The sequence below is a fragment of the Mus musculus genome, chromosome 17 (genome assembly GCF_000001635.26).
Source record: "Mus musculus strain C57BL/6J chromosome 17, GRCm38.p6 C57BL/6J".
NCBI lineage: Eukaryota > Metazoa > Chordata > Mammalia > Rodentia > Muridae > Mus > Mus musculus.
In genome coordinates this window covers 34604143-34616570 of record NC_000083.6, presented here as the reverse complement: position 1 = coordinate 34616570, position 12428 = coordinate 34604143, and the positions used below count along the sequence as shown (strand labels likewise).

General features: G+C 56.0%; 2 protein-coding genes across 8 annotated transcripts; one reads left to right on the top strand and one right to left on the bottom strand.

Moving 5' to 3' along the window:
* Nucleotides 1–8: 8 nt before the first annotated feature.
* On the top strand, nt 9–3222 carry Egfl8 (EGF-like domain 8). 3 transcript variants are annotated; one of them, XM_006525179.4, is made up of 9 exons: nt 9–842; nt 1285–1404; nt 1570–1692; nt 1793–1902; nt 1992–2087; nt 2231–2401; nt 2480–2562; nt 2641–2794; nt 2990–3222. In XM_006525179.4, the coding sequence occupies exons 2-9, from the start codon at nt 1304–1306 to the stop codon at nt 3031–3033; spliced, it is 882 nt and encodes a 293-aa protein (XP_006525242.1). In that variant the 5' UTR covers nt 9–842; nt 1285–1303; the 3' UTR covers nt 3034–3222. The 3 variants fall into 3 exon arrangements, with proteins under 3 accessions (XP_006525242.1, XP_006525243.1, NP_690886.3); XM_006525180.4 differs by having other exon boundaries at nt 2641–2841; nt 2990–3084; NM_152922.3 differs by having other exon boundaries at nt 600–664; nt 2990–3221.
* On the bottom strand, nt 3122–12376 carry Agpat1 (1-acylglycerol-3-phosphate O-acyltransferase 1 (lysophosphatidic acid acyltransferase, alpha)). 5 transcript variants are annotated; one of them, NM_001163379.1, is made up of 7 exons: nt 10400–10710; nt 5927–6126; nt 5566–5699; nt 5122–5297; nt 4871–4966; nt 4705–4780; nt 3122–4318 (listed from the first exon to the last, which is right to left on the bottom strand). In NM_001163379.1, exons 2-7 carry the CDS (start codon nt 6115–6117, stop codon nt 4134–4136), a joined length of 858 nt encoding a protein of 285 aa, NP_001156851.1. In that variant the 5' UTR covers nt 6118–6126; nt 10400–10710; the 3' UTR covers nt 3122–4133. The 5 variants fall into 5 exon arrangements, with proteins under 5 accessions (NP_001156851.1, NP_061350.3, XP_006524710.1 ...); NM_018862.3 differs by lacking the exon at nt 10400–10710 and adding an exon at nt 7495–7557; XM_006524647.3 differs by lacking the exon at nt 10400–10710 and adding an exon at nt 12081–12376 and having other exon boundaries at nt 3137–4318.
* Nucleotides 12377–12428: the final 52 nt, after the last annotated feature.

Genomic DNA, 12428 nt, shown 5'->3' with positions numbered 1-12428 from the left:
GTCTGGGGTGGGGACCCCCTTGGTGTTTCCTTCCTCTCAATGCCCATTCTGTGTGGGTTCCTGACTCTGCGGGTTCTTTCCTGCTGAAGACAATTCTCTTCCTGTCCCAGCCTAGGGTTAGGGGGCTAAGCCCCAGGCTCTGCCAGTTTGGGCCTCGGCCTCATGGGTGGAATTGACATGCCACCCCCAGACTAGACAAGGGGGCTGAGGGTCAGAGTGGGCATGTGTCATCCCCCTTGACCTTTGGAGGCCAGGACCGGGTGAGGGGCTGTACAGTGAATCTCCCTTTGCCTGGGAGGAGGAATTTAGACTGAGACAATAGGGCCCTGTCTGTTCTGGCTTGGGGGTGGTGCCCCTCAGCCCCCAACAAATGCCATCAAGAGATGGAGACAGTTTTTCCCTTGGTGCCTTGGGCTGCCCCTGCCCTTCTGTGACGGCCGCTTTCTTTCCTCAGCCGATCTGGCCTACTTGGCCATGACCTGCTCTTGCTTTGTCTCCCGCCCTCTCTCCCTGCCCTCACATTATCCCACAGTCTCTTAGGCTGAAAGGGGGTGGGGTACTGGTTGCTATTAGAGCCGGGAACTTCTGATTTGGGGTCCATAATTCAGGGACCTCCGAAATTGTGTAGGTCCTGCTGGAGCAACACTTGGCTGAAGAGAAGAAGGTGAGGAAGGCAGGGCCTGTCTACTGAGCCAACCAGCCTGGGTCTGAGGAGCTAGTGGGAGGGAGACTGCTGTGTGGTCCAGCCCCTCTGCATCTTCTCAGCCAGAGAGGCCCACCCACCAGTGTAAGCTGCGGCTGCTGGGGCTGTTGCTGCTGCAGCCTCCTGGACAGGGAAACAGGTAGGAAGAGGAGAAGTGGGTAGGTAGGGAGAGGAAGTCAGTGGTGGGAAGAACCCACATCACTTCACCTTCCAGTGGGGACGAGGGAGGGGGAGGGCTTCTGAGTGAGGGGTGTCGGTATGATGAGAGTGTGGGGGAGCGGTGGATGCTTGGGTCGGGGTATAAGGTGTGTACACTTGTGAAGGTGACATATTCTAAGGCAGTGTGCAAGGGATGTGCAGGAAGGCTGGCCAGGAGCATTTAGAGTGGTGAGCCTGGCTGAGGACGGAGGGACCATGACTTGGTACTGGCAGGGCACGTTGGTTAGGTGTGCAGGCCACTGCAGACCATGGGAGTGGCTTGGGAAAGTCAGTGTCCTGACCACCAAGTCAGATTGCTTTAGGAGGGCCTCACCTAGAGACCCAAGGAGAAGGGAAGAGCTCCAATAACCACTTGTCTGCAGCCCTCAGAGTGAGGGAGCCATGGGGCTCTGGGCTGAGCTGTGCATTTCCCTACGAGGACTCTCATTCTTCCTGGTGCTGATGACGGGCGAAGGGACCAGAGGAGGATCTTTCAAAGAGAGGTGACAGCCAATGGGGAGGGCTTTGCTGGGATGGGGTTTGCCATGGGACAGAAAATTGAAAGTTCAGAATGAAGGCGAGATGCCAGGGTGGGAGGGGGGCGCCTGGTCTCAGCTGTGTGAGGTGCTGAGGGCCCGACACCCTCCTCCTCCCTGGTGTGCCTACAGTTTGGGAGTGTGCTCCAAGCAGACGCTGCTGGTTCCTCTCCGTTACAACGAGTCCTATAGTCAACCGGTGTACAAACCCTACCTGACCTTGTGTGCGGGGAGGCGCATATGTAGCACCTACAGGTGAGAGGTGAAGCCCCTAAGGCTCCCAGGTCTCAAAGGGACCCCAAGAGGCAAGTCCAGGATGGGTACCTACAGATATGAGCCTGCTTCTGTGTTCTAGGACCACATACCGTGTGGCCTGGCGGGAGGTGAGGCGGGAGGTACCACAGACACACGTGGTGTGCTGTCAGGGCTGGAAGAAGCCACACCCAGGAGCTCTCACCTGTGATGGTGAGGAGGCTGGGACTTCAGGCTGTGGGAGGCTTGCTGGGAGCTGGCCCTGTGTCTGGGTCTTAACTGTCTTCTCAAATGGACCCCAGCCATCTGCTCCAAGCCTTGTCTTAATGGAGGTGTCTGCACTGGACCAGACCGGTGCGAGTGTGCCCCAGGCTGGGGAGGAAAGCATTGCCACGTGGGTGAGCAGGATGGTCCCCCTCCCCCTGTCACACACATACACACACACACATGGGCAATGGGGGTGGGTGCTGAGATGGGGACTGCCCCACTCACCCTGCATCCTGCCTGCCCCCTTGAGCTCTCTTCTCTTTCTGGTAACTAGATGTCGATGAATGCAGGGCCAGCCTTACCCTCTGCTCTCATGGCTGCCTCAACACACTGGGCAGCTTCTTGTGCAGCTGTCCACACCCCCTGGTGCTGGGTCTCGATGGACGCACCTGTGCAGGGGGGCCTCCAGAGTCCCCGACAAGTGCCAGCATCCTCAGTGTGGCAGGTGAGTGTGGGTTGCCTGTGGGGTGGGCCTGGTCTGTGCTGCGGGGGAAGGCCACACTCTCTTTTTCCTTTGTCCTAGTTCGGGAAGCAGACAGCGAAGAGGAGCGAGCCCTGAGGTGGGAGGTTGCAGAGCTTCGTGGGCGTCTGGAGAAGCTGGAGCAGGTGAGCAGCTGGGAGAGGCATGGGTGCCAGTGTTCCTGGGGCCTTGCCAGCATCCTCAAGTACTGCTTTTCTTTGTAGTGGGCCACACAGGCTGGGGCCTGGGTTCGAGCAGTGCTGCCCATGCCCCCTGAAGAGCTGCGGCCTGAACAGGTGGCTGAGCTTTGGGGCCGGGGTGACAGAATTGAGTCCCTCAGCGACCAGGTGCTGCTACTGGAGGAAAGACTGGGTGCCTGTGAGTCCCCTGCTGCTCCTCCTCCATGACTGAAGACCCAGCCTCAAGTTAGCATTTCACTCCTGAAACTCTCCCACACTGTCCTGGTCACCAGACTACTTGCATATTGTTGGGTGACTAAACTAGCAGGGCCCTCCCTCCTGGCCAGGGAGCCCCTCCAGACCTCAGCCACCTTGCCTCTTTGCCATTAACCAGGTGCCTGTGAGGATAACAGCCTGGGCCCAAGCCTGCGTGGATGACGAGGAATGCCCGCAGCAGCTGGGGTCCCCAACTTACACAGAAGCTACACCTGCTAACCTGGGATCAGAAGATATGGATATCAACCACTGAAGTACAACAGGCCGCAGAGAACCCCACGTCTCTCTTTCTCTTTATTTTCAGTTGCTTGCTGTTATCCAGATAATAAAAACCAACCACACAAAACTGTACCCCACCCGTTCCTCCTTCCCCCCAGTCTACCTCCTGGGTTTTAGGAATGGGTCTAGAGTGGGAGGCAGGGGTGGCCAACGCCACTGGGAGGAAATGAAAATTGGCTCAGAGACGGAGGTACCTCAAAAAAAAAAAAAAAAAAAAAAAAGAAATAAATTAAGCGCCCTCCTCTCCTTCTCTCCAGGGTCAGGGTCTTCTCCCTAAGGCCCCAGGGAGCAGAGAGCAGCTTCTGGCGTCTGCCTCTCCAGAATTTGGTTAGATGGTGCCCGGCCAGGACCCTGAAGACCACTACCTGGGGCAGGGGTGAGGCTAGGGGGAAGCAGAAATTGGCATCTGGAGTATGCTCAGCCCTGGCACGGGCAGGGATCTCTGAGTTACACGAGCCAGCCCCATGGTGGGTGTCAGCCCCATGGAGGTGACAGTACTGAGGCAGTCAGTCCCCAGGTGAGCCTGTGAGGAGTGTCAGGTGCAGCTTCCAGCCACAGGATGAGGAGTCCTCACTAGGAGACGAGCCCCATCAGGCTGTGGACTTGGGGGTGAAGGATAGATTGCTCCTCAGAACGCAACAGACAAGTCCATTGTCCAGTGTAGGGCGGAGAGGGAGAGAAGGCCACACAAAGACCATTGAGGGACGGGTGGGATGGAATGTCTTCCACCCTTGTATCGGATGAGCCACTTGAGATGAGGGGAGGCAACTGTCCCACAAGACAAGATGGCAGGTGGGGCTTGGAGTGGAGACTGCACCCACGCAGGAGAGTCCAAGGGTGGGGCAGGGAAAGAACATGGAGTGACATTCACTTCAGAAGTTGAGGATTCCAAAAGGAGAGGAAGGAGTGGGGACCCGGGAAGAGGGCCTGGCCCTGCCTCAGACCCTGGGTGGGAGGTACAGGGAGGAAGAAGGGGGTGGAGCTCAGAGCCGGGCTTCGCCCGCTCCCCCAGGCTTCTTCAGACAGTCGCCACCACCCAGGCCGTCAGTGGAGATCTCCCGGAAGATGGTGAGCATGGAGTGCCGGACGCTGTCTGCCAGAGCTGGGACGTCATCTGGTGTCAGCCCTTCTGTGGACACTGGAGGCAGCACCCGCACCTGACAACGTCCTGGTGGGATGAGGACCGGCATCATGTGTGACCAGCACTCTTGGATCTCGCCAACCATAGGGCAATCCTGCTACTGCGCCTTTCCTCCACCTTCCCTGTTCTGGTCAACAGCTGACAAAAACCCCCAGGCCTCTGCCCAGGCCTCTGCCCAGGCCTCTGTCTACACTGCAGTGTGCGGCCTGTGTTCAAAACTGTCATCAGTCCAGTTCTGCATACACCAGCATCATGTCCCTCCCAGACCGTAACAGTCCTCTAGGAGAGCCTGGTACTAACTACCTGGCATGTCCAGTGGGTACTTAGGATCCCCCCACCTCAGGGACATCCCCAGCCTCCTATGAACTTCCTGGCTACTCCCTGCCCAGAGGCGTCGATCCTGGCAAACTTACCAGGCGAGGTGAAGCGTCTTTCCTTTTTGGAGTAGAAGTCTTGATAGGAGGACATGACGATGGGGATGATGGGGACCTGGGAAGAAGGACAGCAGTGATCACACATGTCCTGGGCAGGGAGGAGTGGGTGAGGGTGTGGGTGCAGGCGGGCAGATGCTGTGATCACCTGGGCCTGTACTGCAAGGTGGAAGGCGCCTCGTTTGAAGGGCAGCATGGAGCCATTGTGGTTTCTTGTTCCTTCAGGAAAAACCCAGACTCTCACCTGATGGGAGGCCATAAACACACAAGGGGGGGTCATGCCATGCTGAGAGGACTCAGCACTGAGAGAACTCAGCACTGAGAGGACACAGCACTGACTATTGTGGTTTGCAGCCACTCATGCCCTGGTCCCCAGGTCCCCATCTGAGAAAGACTCACATCCTGGGTGAGCAAGGTCTGAGCCACCTCGGACATGACACTGATGGCGTCCCCTGTGCGTTTCCGGTCAATGAAGATGATTCCTGCCAGCCAGCAGGCCAGCCCAGCAGAGCCAGCCCATAGTAGCTCACGCTTGGCAATGGGCACACAACGATCTGGCAGGACCTCCATCATTCCTTGGCAGGGGTGGGGGATGGGGGTGGATCAGGGCACAAGCAGCATCGTAGGGCACTGCCACCCACCAGGACACCACCCCCACACACTGAAGAGTGGGATGGGAAAGGCCTGAGAAACTGAGGTTGGCACAGGTATGTGCACCTGCCGAGGGCAGACCCACCCCAGGGGAAGGAGGCCTGAGGACAGATGACATCCAAGAGGAGGGAAAAGCAGGTATGGGAGGGGCCAGAAGGCTCTGCTAGAGGACTGGGCCCTGTGAGGCCTCACCAAGCAGGTCGAGGGAACTCTGGTGGTTGGACACAACCACGTAGGGCTGCGTGGGAGGGAAGTGGTGAGCCCCGCGCACCTCCACTCGGATCCCATACAGGTATTTGACGTGGAGCAGCAGCAGACGCAAGATCCTGTGGGGTCACAGCAAGGAGGCCCGGTGGGATTCTCTGGCGTCCACATGCCAACCTCCATACCCGCTACCTATTCCTTGCATTCTGGCCGCCTCTGTATCCTCTCCCCCATCCTTGTCTCTGGGTTTGTGTCTGGGTTCTTTTCCCCTGCAAATCTTCCACTTCCAGTCCGTTCTCCCCCTTGGGCTCTGTCAAGACCCACCGCTTCTCACCCCTTCCCCTCTTACTTCATGTTCTCGACATTGCGCCCTCGCACAGCACACACGGGGATTGCGAGGATCGCCAGGAAGAGGATCCAGCCGTTGTAGAAGGCCATCTTAAAGAAATACTTGGCACTGGAGCTGCAGAACCACAGGGTGGACAGCAGCAGGAGCAGCAGCAGCAGCAGCGCCGTCCAGGCCCCGGGCCACAGCTCCATTCTGGTCACCTGTGGACGGGAGGAACCACGTTAACCAGGCACAGTGGGCAAGGCTCAAAGATGTTCCAGGGATCCAGAATGGGGAGGAATCCAGTCAGACAGCTCCTCTCAGCCGCCCCAGGACTCTTAGATGCAGACAGACAAGAGCCCCAAATGCACACATTCTCAGGTAAGTGAAGGGGGACAGCAGCGAGCGATGCTGGTGGCTAACACGGTGGCTGGGAAGCACTATGGTTTTTGAGGCAAGTGGACCTGGAACTCTGTAGCCCAGGCTGGCTTCTAATTCATAGCGACCGACACTCCTCTGTCTCCTACACGCTGAGGGGACAGGTATGGGGCACCACAACGTGCTCTGAACAGATAGTCTATACATGTACCGCTCACTTCCAATGGAGAGGGACTGAGTTTGTTAAATGCACACCAGACTCGTGAGGACTCTGGGTGAAAAACAGGCCAGTAAACCATCCCATAACACTCGCCCCACCTCCCAGTGCGGGGCCCTGCGCATGCGAGGTAAGAGTTCTACCACCTGACCTAATCTTTTACCCATTCCTTCTGGTTCTACTGGCTTCGGTTAAAGAGACTAATAAAATGAACTTCACTGTTTCTTTTTGCCTTTTATTCTGTGGTTATCAAAAGTTGAAAACTAACCAAGGGCAGCTCCATTTGGTGTCTGGTGGACAGCGCTGGTCTATGTGGCATGTTAAACTCTATGTATGGCCCACACAGTCGTTTACAACCTGCACCATTGGTTTCACAAGAAATGGCTCCAGGAAAGAGCTTCACCTCAGGCTACTGAGCTCCTAGGCAGCAGCTCCTCGAACAAACCTAATCCTCCTGTGCTCCCAAACCCGACTACACTGTCACTGCACGGACACACACACATGAGCACACACACACACACACATGAGCACACACACACATGAGCACACACACACACACACACACACACACACATGAGCACACACACGCAGCAGACATGGGAACAGTGCCCAACAAACGCTGTAGTTCAAGTGGCAAGAACTGAGGCTCATGTCACAGATACAAAAATCTCCAAATGTAGAGACTAATACTCACACACACAAACACACACAAACACACATCATCCTGTGCTCCCGAACCTTACTATACTGTCACTGCATGGACACACACACACACACACACACACACAAAATCAGACATGGAAACAGTGCCCGACAAACGCTGTGGTTCAAGTGGCAAGACCTGAGGCTCATGTCACAGATACAAAAGTCTCTGCATGCTGAGACTAATATAGTTACACACACTATCAAACCTGGTGACAGATACAGTAAGCTCATATCTAGAAAACTCTCTCCTCCCCAGGTGGAGAACTTTGTGCCCCTATCCCCAACATACCAAGGTGCTTCCACAGACAGGCAAAGAAACCCAACCTTCCCGTCTTCCCTTCTAGCCTCATGGAGGCAGTGAGGGCGGGCAGGTTGTGTGAGAGGTCATATCAAGGAAACAGTACAAGGAACTTTTAATGCCTGCCAGGGCAGGAAGAGGCTCGAGCAGGAAGAGGTGCAGGAGAGCGTGCAGAACCTGCCTTCTGGGCCCTTCCTCTTTACTCCCCTCTGCTCCACTGCTGGAGGCAGCCTCACAGGTGATAAAAAGGCAGTTCTATACCTGTCTCTCCATGTAGGCCAAAGGCTCTTCCTTCCTTTCAGAGGAAAGCCTGCCCCCACCCTTACCCCCCAGAACTCCAAACAGTGGGCTTTCTAACTGCTCTGCCCAGCATCTTTGATCCCTGGGCTGTACGCTGCTTGTGGGCAGTGTGCCTTCCATCCCTCCTCACATGGCTGCCAGAGATGCTGTCACCTCAGTCTGAGCATCTGTCTCTCCAAAAGACCTTTCTTGGAAAGTTGACTTGCACTTCTTTGACCCTGTCTCCAAAATGATTTACTTCACGTCCCTAGATTTGCCACAAGACCTCCATGCTTCTGCGCTTTGACTACGCTGTTCTCTCTGGCTGGCAGGCCCTGCCTCCTCTTGCCTCACCTAGGCCGGCACCACTTTCCCAATGCCTTTTGGGACCTGAACAGGCCCACGTTTTCATTACAAATTTTCTCGATTGCCCTTGCATATCCCCAGACTGGTCGTTAACTATGCTCCTGCCTGCCCTTCCCGAGTGCTGGGACCAAAGGTGTGTGCCACCACACTGGTATGATCAGTGGTTGTCAAGGCCTAAAAATATAAACTTGTGTGCCTCACCCACACAGCGTGACCCTGGCACCAGGCCAACATGTATGTTAATGTGCCTTCCAGGTAAGTATGAGGCTCGATGGTCTTGCCAAGTACTGATGGTGATAACACGCTTTGGGTTAATGCTCACTGGTTTTTTTTCTGCCTAGCTTCCTTCAGACTGTAGGAGACTTCAGGCCAGGGATTCTACCTTATTTTCAGTGCCCACCAGAAGCAGGTACAGAGGATGCTCAGCAAACCCTGGTGACGGGATTATTTGGCCACAGACACCACCACAGTTGTTCAGCTAGCACTAGGCAGCGCGGTTCTTGTTTCTGCTTCCTCTCATTTTGCTTCTGCAGTGCCGAGATTTTCTGTGCTGGGCAAGTGTTCTCAGCGTCATCGATGGCTACCTTCTTTAGGTATAGTAACTAGAAAAGGTCACCTCCCCCGCCCCAAATACTGACGACAGCAAGAAGACTTAGAGCAACCCACTGTAAATATACAGGGCCACAGGGAAGCCACAGTGACGGAAGCCACATCGCGAAGATGCCATCTCACACAGCATGCACCACGGAACCAACATGCCACCACACTTGTCATCAAACGTGCCAACCCTGCAAAGAGTGGGGCACAGAGAGTGGTCCATCCATATACACGGGCACTGTAGGCTTGCCACAGGACAGACTTGCATTAGATGTGACTCAGAATATAAATACAGCCCACGGAGAGAAACAGATGTGAAGAGACAGGTCAGGTGGTCAGCCAAGGAAGAACGGTTCTTTGGAACATGGGTGTTGTGTCACATGCATGTAAGGAATACCAGGCTAGCCTTGGCTAAATGTCAAGCTGAGGCCAGCATAAGGTATGTGAAACTGCCAAGGCCCCCGGGGTGGGGGATAAAAAAGAAGAAAAGAAAAAGAATCCTTAGCTGGACATGGTGGCATACACTTTTCATACCAGCACTCAGAAGGCAAAGACAGGCAAGCTTGAGGCTAGCCAGGAAGGACTACGTTGAGACTCTGTCTCAAGACAAAACAAAAAATACTTTGCAGAATTAACAATACTTGTGTAACACTTGGTTTGAAGAAGGCATTGTCTTTAGACAGAAATGTTTGAAGATCCATAAACACATTGGAATGGCAAATGGGTTAATGAGCATACAATCAATCAATCACACCGACAACGAATTTACAAAATAAATGGCAGGTGCAACCAGTACATGCCACCGTTGTGCCACATCGATGTGTCGTCACACCATGCAGATCTTTGGTGAGAGCCACACCTACTAAACAGGTTACTGTGGTCACAGGGCTGAACCACTGAACCCCACAGGCAGAAGAACCCTGCACCCTCTGGAACTGAACACCTGTGAGGCTGAGGGACCAAGCTAAGGCAAACGGGAAGCCCCAGGGCAGGTAGGCCGCACGGAAACACCCAACAGGTGAAACATACCAAGTCCTCACACAGATTTGACCCTGGAGCGTGTCACAAACTGAACTTGGGGCAATGGGCGTGAAAGCGGATAGCCATTCTGATGGGGTTTTAAACGTCATTCTCTACAGCCCATGGAAAGCACAGCACAGGGCTGCACAGAAGCCGGGCATCCTATCCAAGGCGCCGGACCTCCCACAGGCCACTCGTGTGCTAGTGAGGGGCTCTGGGTGGAAGGCCGCTTCCAGATCAGTGCTGCTTCCGTGTGAGAGGTTAGCGGGTGCCTGACAGCAATTCCTAGGAAGCAGTCCTGGCCTTCTCACCGCCACCCAGAAGTCATGTGGGGCCAAAAAGCAGCAGAAGGGCTGGGAAACCCGAAGGGAATCCCCTTTTCAAGACTCGTCCCCTTGTCCACACCCCCGTCCCAAATTCCGAGTTCCCATCCCTCCTCTCGCCCGCCTCTGCACTCTGAGCAAGGCCCCCAACCTCGGAGCCTGTTCCCAGCCTTCGTCGCTCCCATTCTTCCGCTCAGGCCCCTCTCCCCAGCAACCCTGTCCCCAGCCGGCCCTCCCGGCCCCATCTCTCCCCATCCCCGTGCCTCTCGGCCCCCTCCTCCCACAGCCTCCCACCCCCTTCCCGCCCACACCTCAATGGGGCGGGGAGCCTGGGGGACGGGCCCCCTCCCCAGCCAGGCTGCGGCAACGGTGGTGGCGGCTGGCTGTATCTCTGTCTCGGTGTCGGTGCCAAGGGGGCGACAGGATTTGGGGATGTCCTAGCCCCGGCCGATGGAGGGGTGGTGGGAGTGGGAAGCTGGGCCCATATCGGTAGGAATGGTGGGGGGCAGTACCCCCGACACCCTCCCTCCCTCCCTGCCGGCTCTCTGAGGGTCGGGGCTACTGCCGCCGCTATCTCCCCCACCCCTCCCAGCGCCTGCTGACTTCCGGGGCTGGCCAGGAAGTGGGGGTCTATGATGGGCAGCGGGCCTCGCCAATCGCCTCTTCAGAGACCCGCATCTCCTCCCCATGCCTGCCGGGCCTCTCGCTGGCCCCGCCCCAGGGAGCTCAGTGGCGCTCGCGGCCTCGGTCAGCCTCATCGCTCGGGCCACCGGTTTCAGCACCGGTGACCCCGGCTCCCTCGCTGCTCTATTCCTCTGCCCCGTCTAGCTTCGCTCGCACGCTCTCTGAACCCGTTGCCTTTCTTTGAACCCCAGCGCTATGTAACTCTAGGATCCCCAAACACTTCCTCCTGCCTTTCCTGTCTCCCATTCAATCACAAACGTTTATGAAGTACCTTCTGAATTCAAGCAGTAGGCTCACCTTTTTCTGCTCAGGCCTCGGGCTTTCCCTGAATAGCTCTCCAGCTTTCTGTCCACTTGCCCTTTGTCCCGGGTCTCCATCTCCTCCACCCACCTTTAGTCTTTAAAGATAAAGGAGCCCTCTGACCTTCTCTCCCTTTCAACCTTGTTTTCCTACTTAGTACTTTCCTAGTTCTTCATTCACCCAATCTGAGCCAACCACTCCCCCCCCCCCCACACACACACACACGATCTGGCCGCTGGCTTTTGGTGGTGTATGCTTGTTAACAGCAGTACATGAGAGCCTCGGGCAAGAGTATCCGAGTTTGAGGCTATAGCTGAGACCTGTAAGAAGCTAAGTCCTTTCGATGGAATTCGAGCAATAAAACACTGCTTCCTAAGGGTGATAAAATGGTGGGATGTGCCGCGTATCTAACTGGCCAAACCCTACTTCCCTCTTCACACTCTGGACGAGTCCATCGTTCCTACCTCCTATTCGCCTATTCTGCATCTAAACCTCTTCAATACTCCAGATCCTCGCTTCTCCGTACCTCCTCCTATAGAGAGTCCCAGCTTCTCACCTTTCTTTATTCCTCAGTCACACAGGTCCTTTATCAAGGTATTGAATAATCCTTAGCTAGCGTGTTCTCGTCTCCCGCCCATGGACACCTTTGCCCTGGGTGATTTACATGGCTTGGTGAAGAGCCCTTGCGAATGCGAGGACTGTTACCTAATTCTGGGCCTTGGGCCATAGTGAGGGTCACTGAGTGCTGGAAAGGCCCTAGCTGCCAGCCGTCCAGCCAGGAAAAAGATCCAAATCTATGCAGGGCAAACTACAAGGAAGGGGCGGATCTACCCCATTCTACGGCGGGTCACCTAGGGGTCGGCCTCTGTCCTTTGGGCGCCCACTCCCAAGAGGGTGGAACCAGTCCTTTTCTGCTTGTAAGGTTTAGGACGGAGTGGGGGTCCACTGTGGTCTGCTGTGTCACATTACAACGGTGGGCCTTTGGCTCGGTCCTGCTGTGAGAATCACCTAGAGAGGCTAAGTCGTCCAACCGAGAGAGTGGGGTTAACACCGGCGCCACAGACCGACGGCCGCACCATCCACGCGTCGGGCTAACCCCAGCTCTGCTCCCCGCTTCTCCGAGAGGGAGGGGCGGACCCAAGGTCTTCCCTCTACGTCACCCAAGGAGGCCGGAGCCATCTTGAACCCTGCGACCCTGGTACTTCTGCCCTTCCCCCTCCCCCCTTAGCTCTGCACCGTCTCTCCAGATCTCGGCCAATCAGCGGCGGAGTAAACCGCCCAATCAAGCGGAGAGAGTCCGGGCGGAAAGACCCGGATAAGGCCGAGTCGAGGCCTTTGAACCTAAGGCCCCGCCAA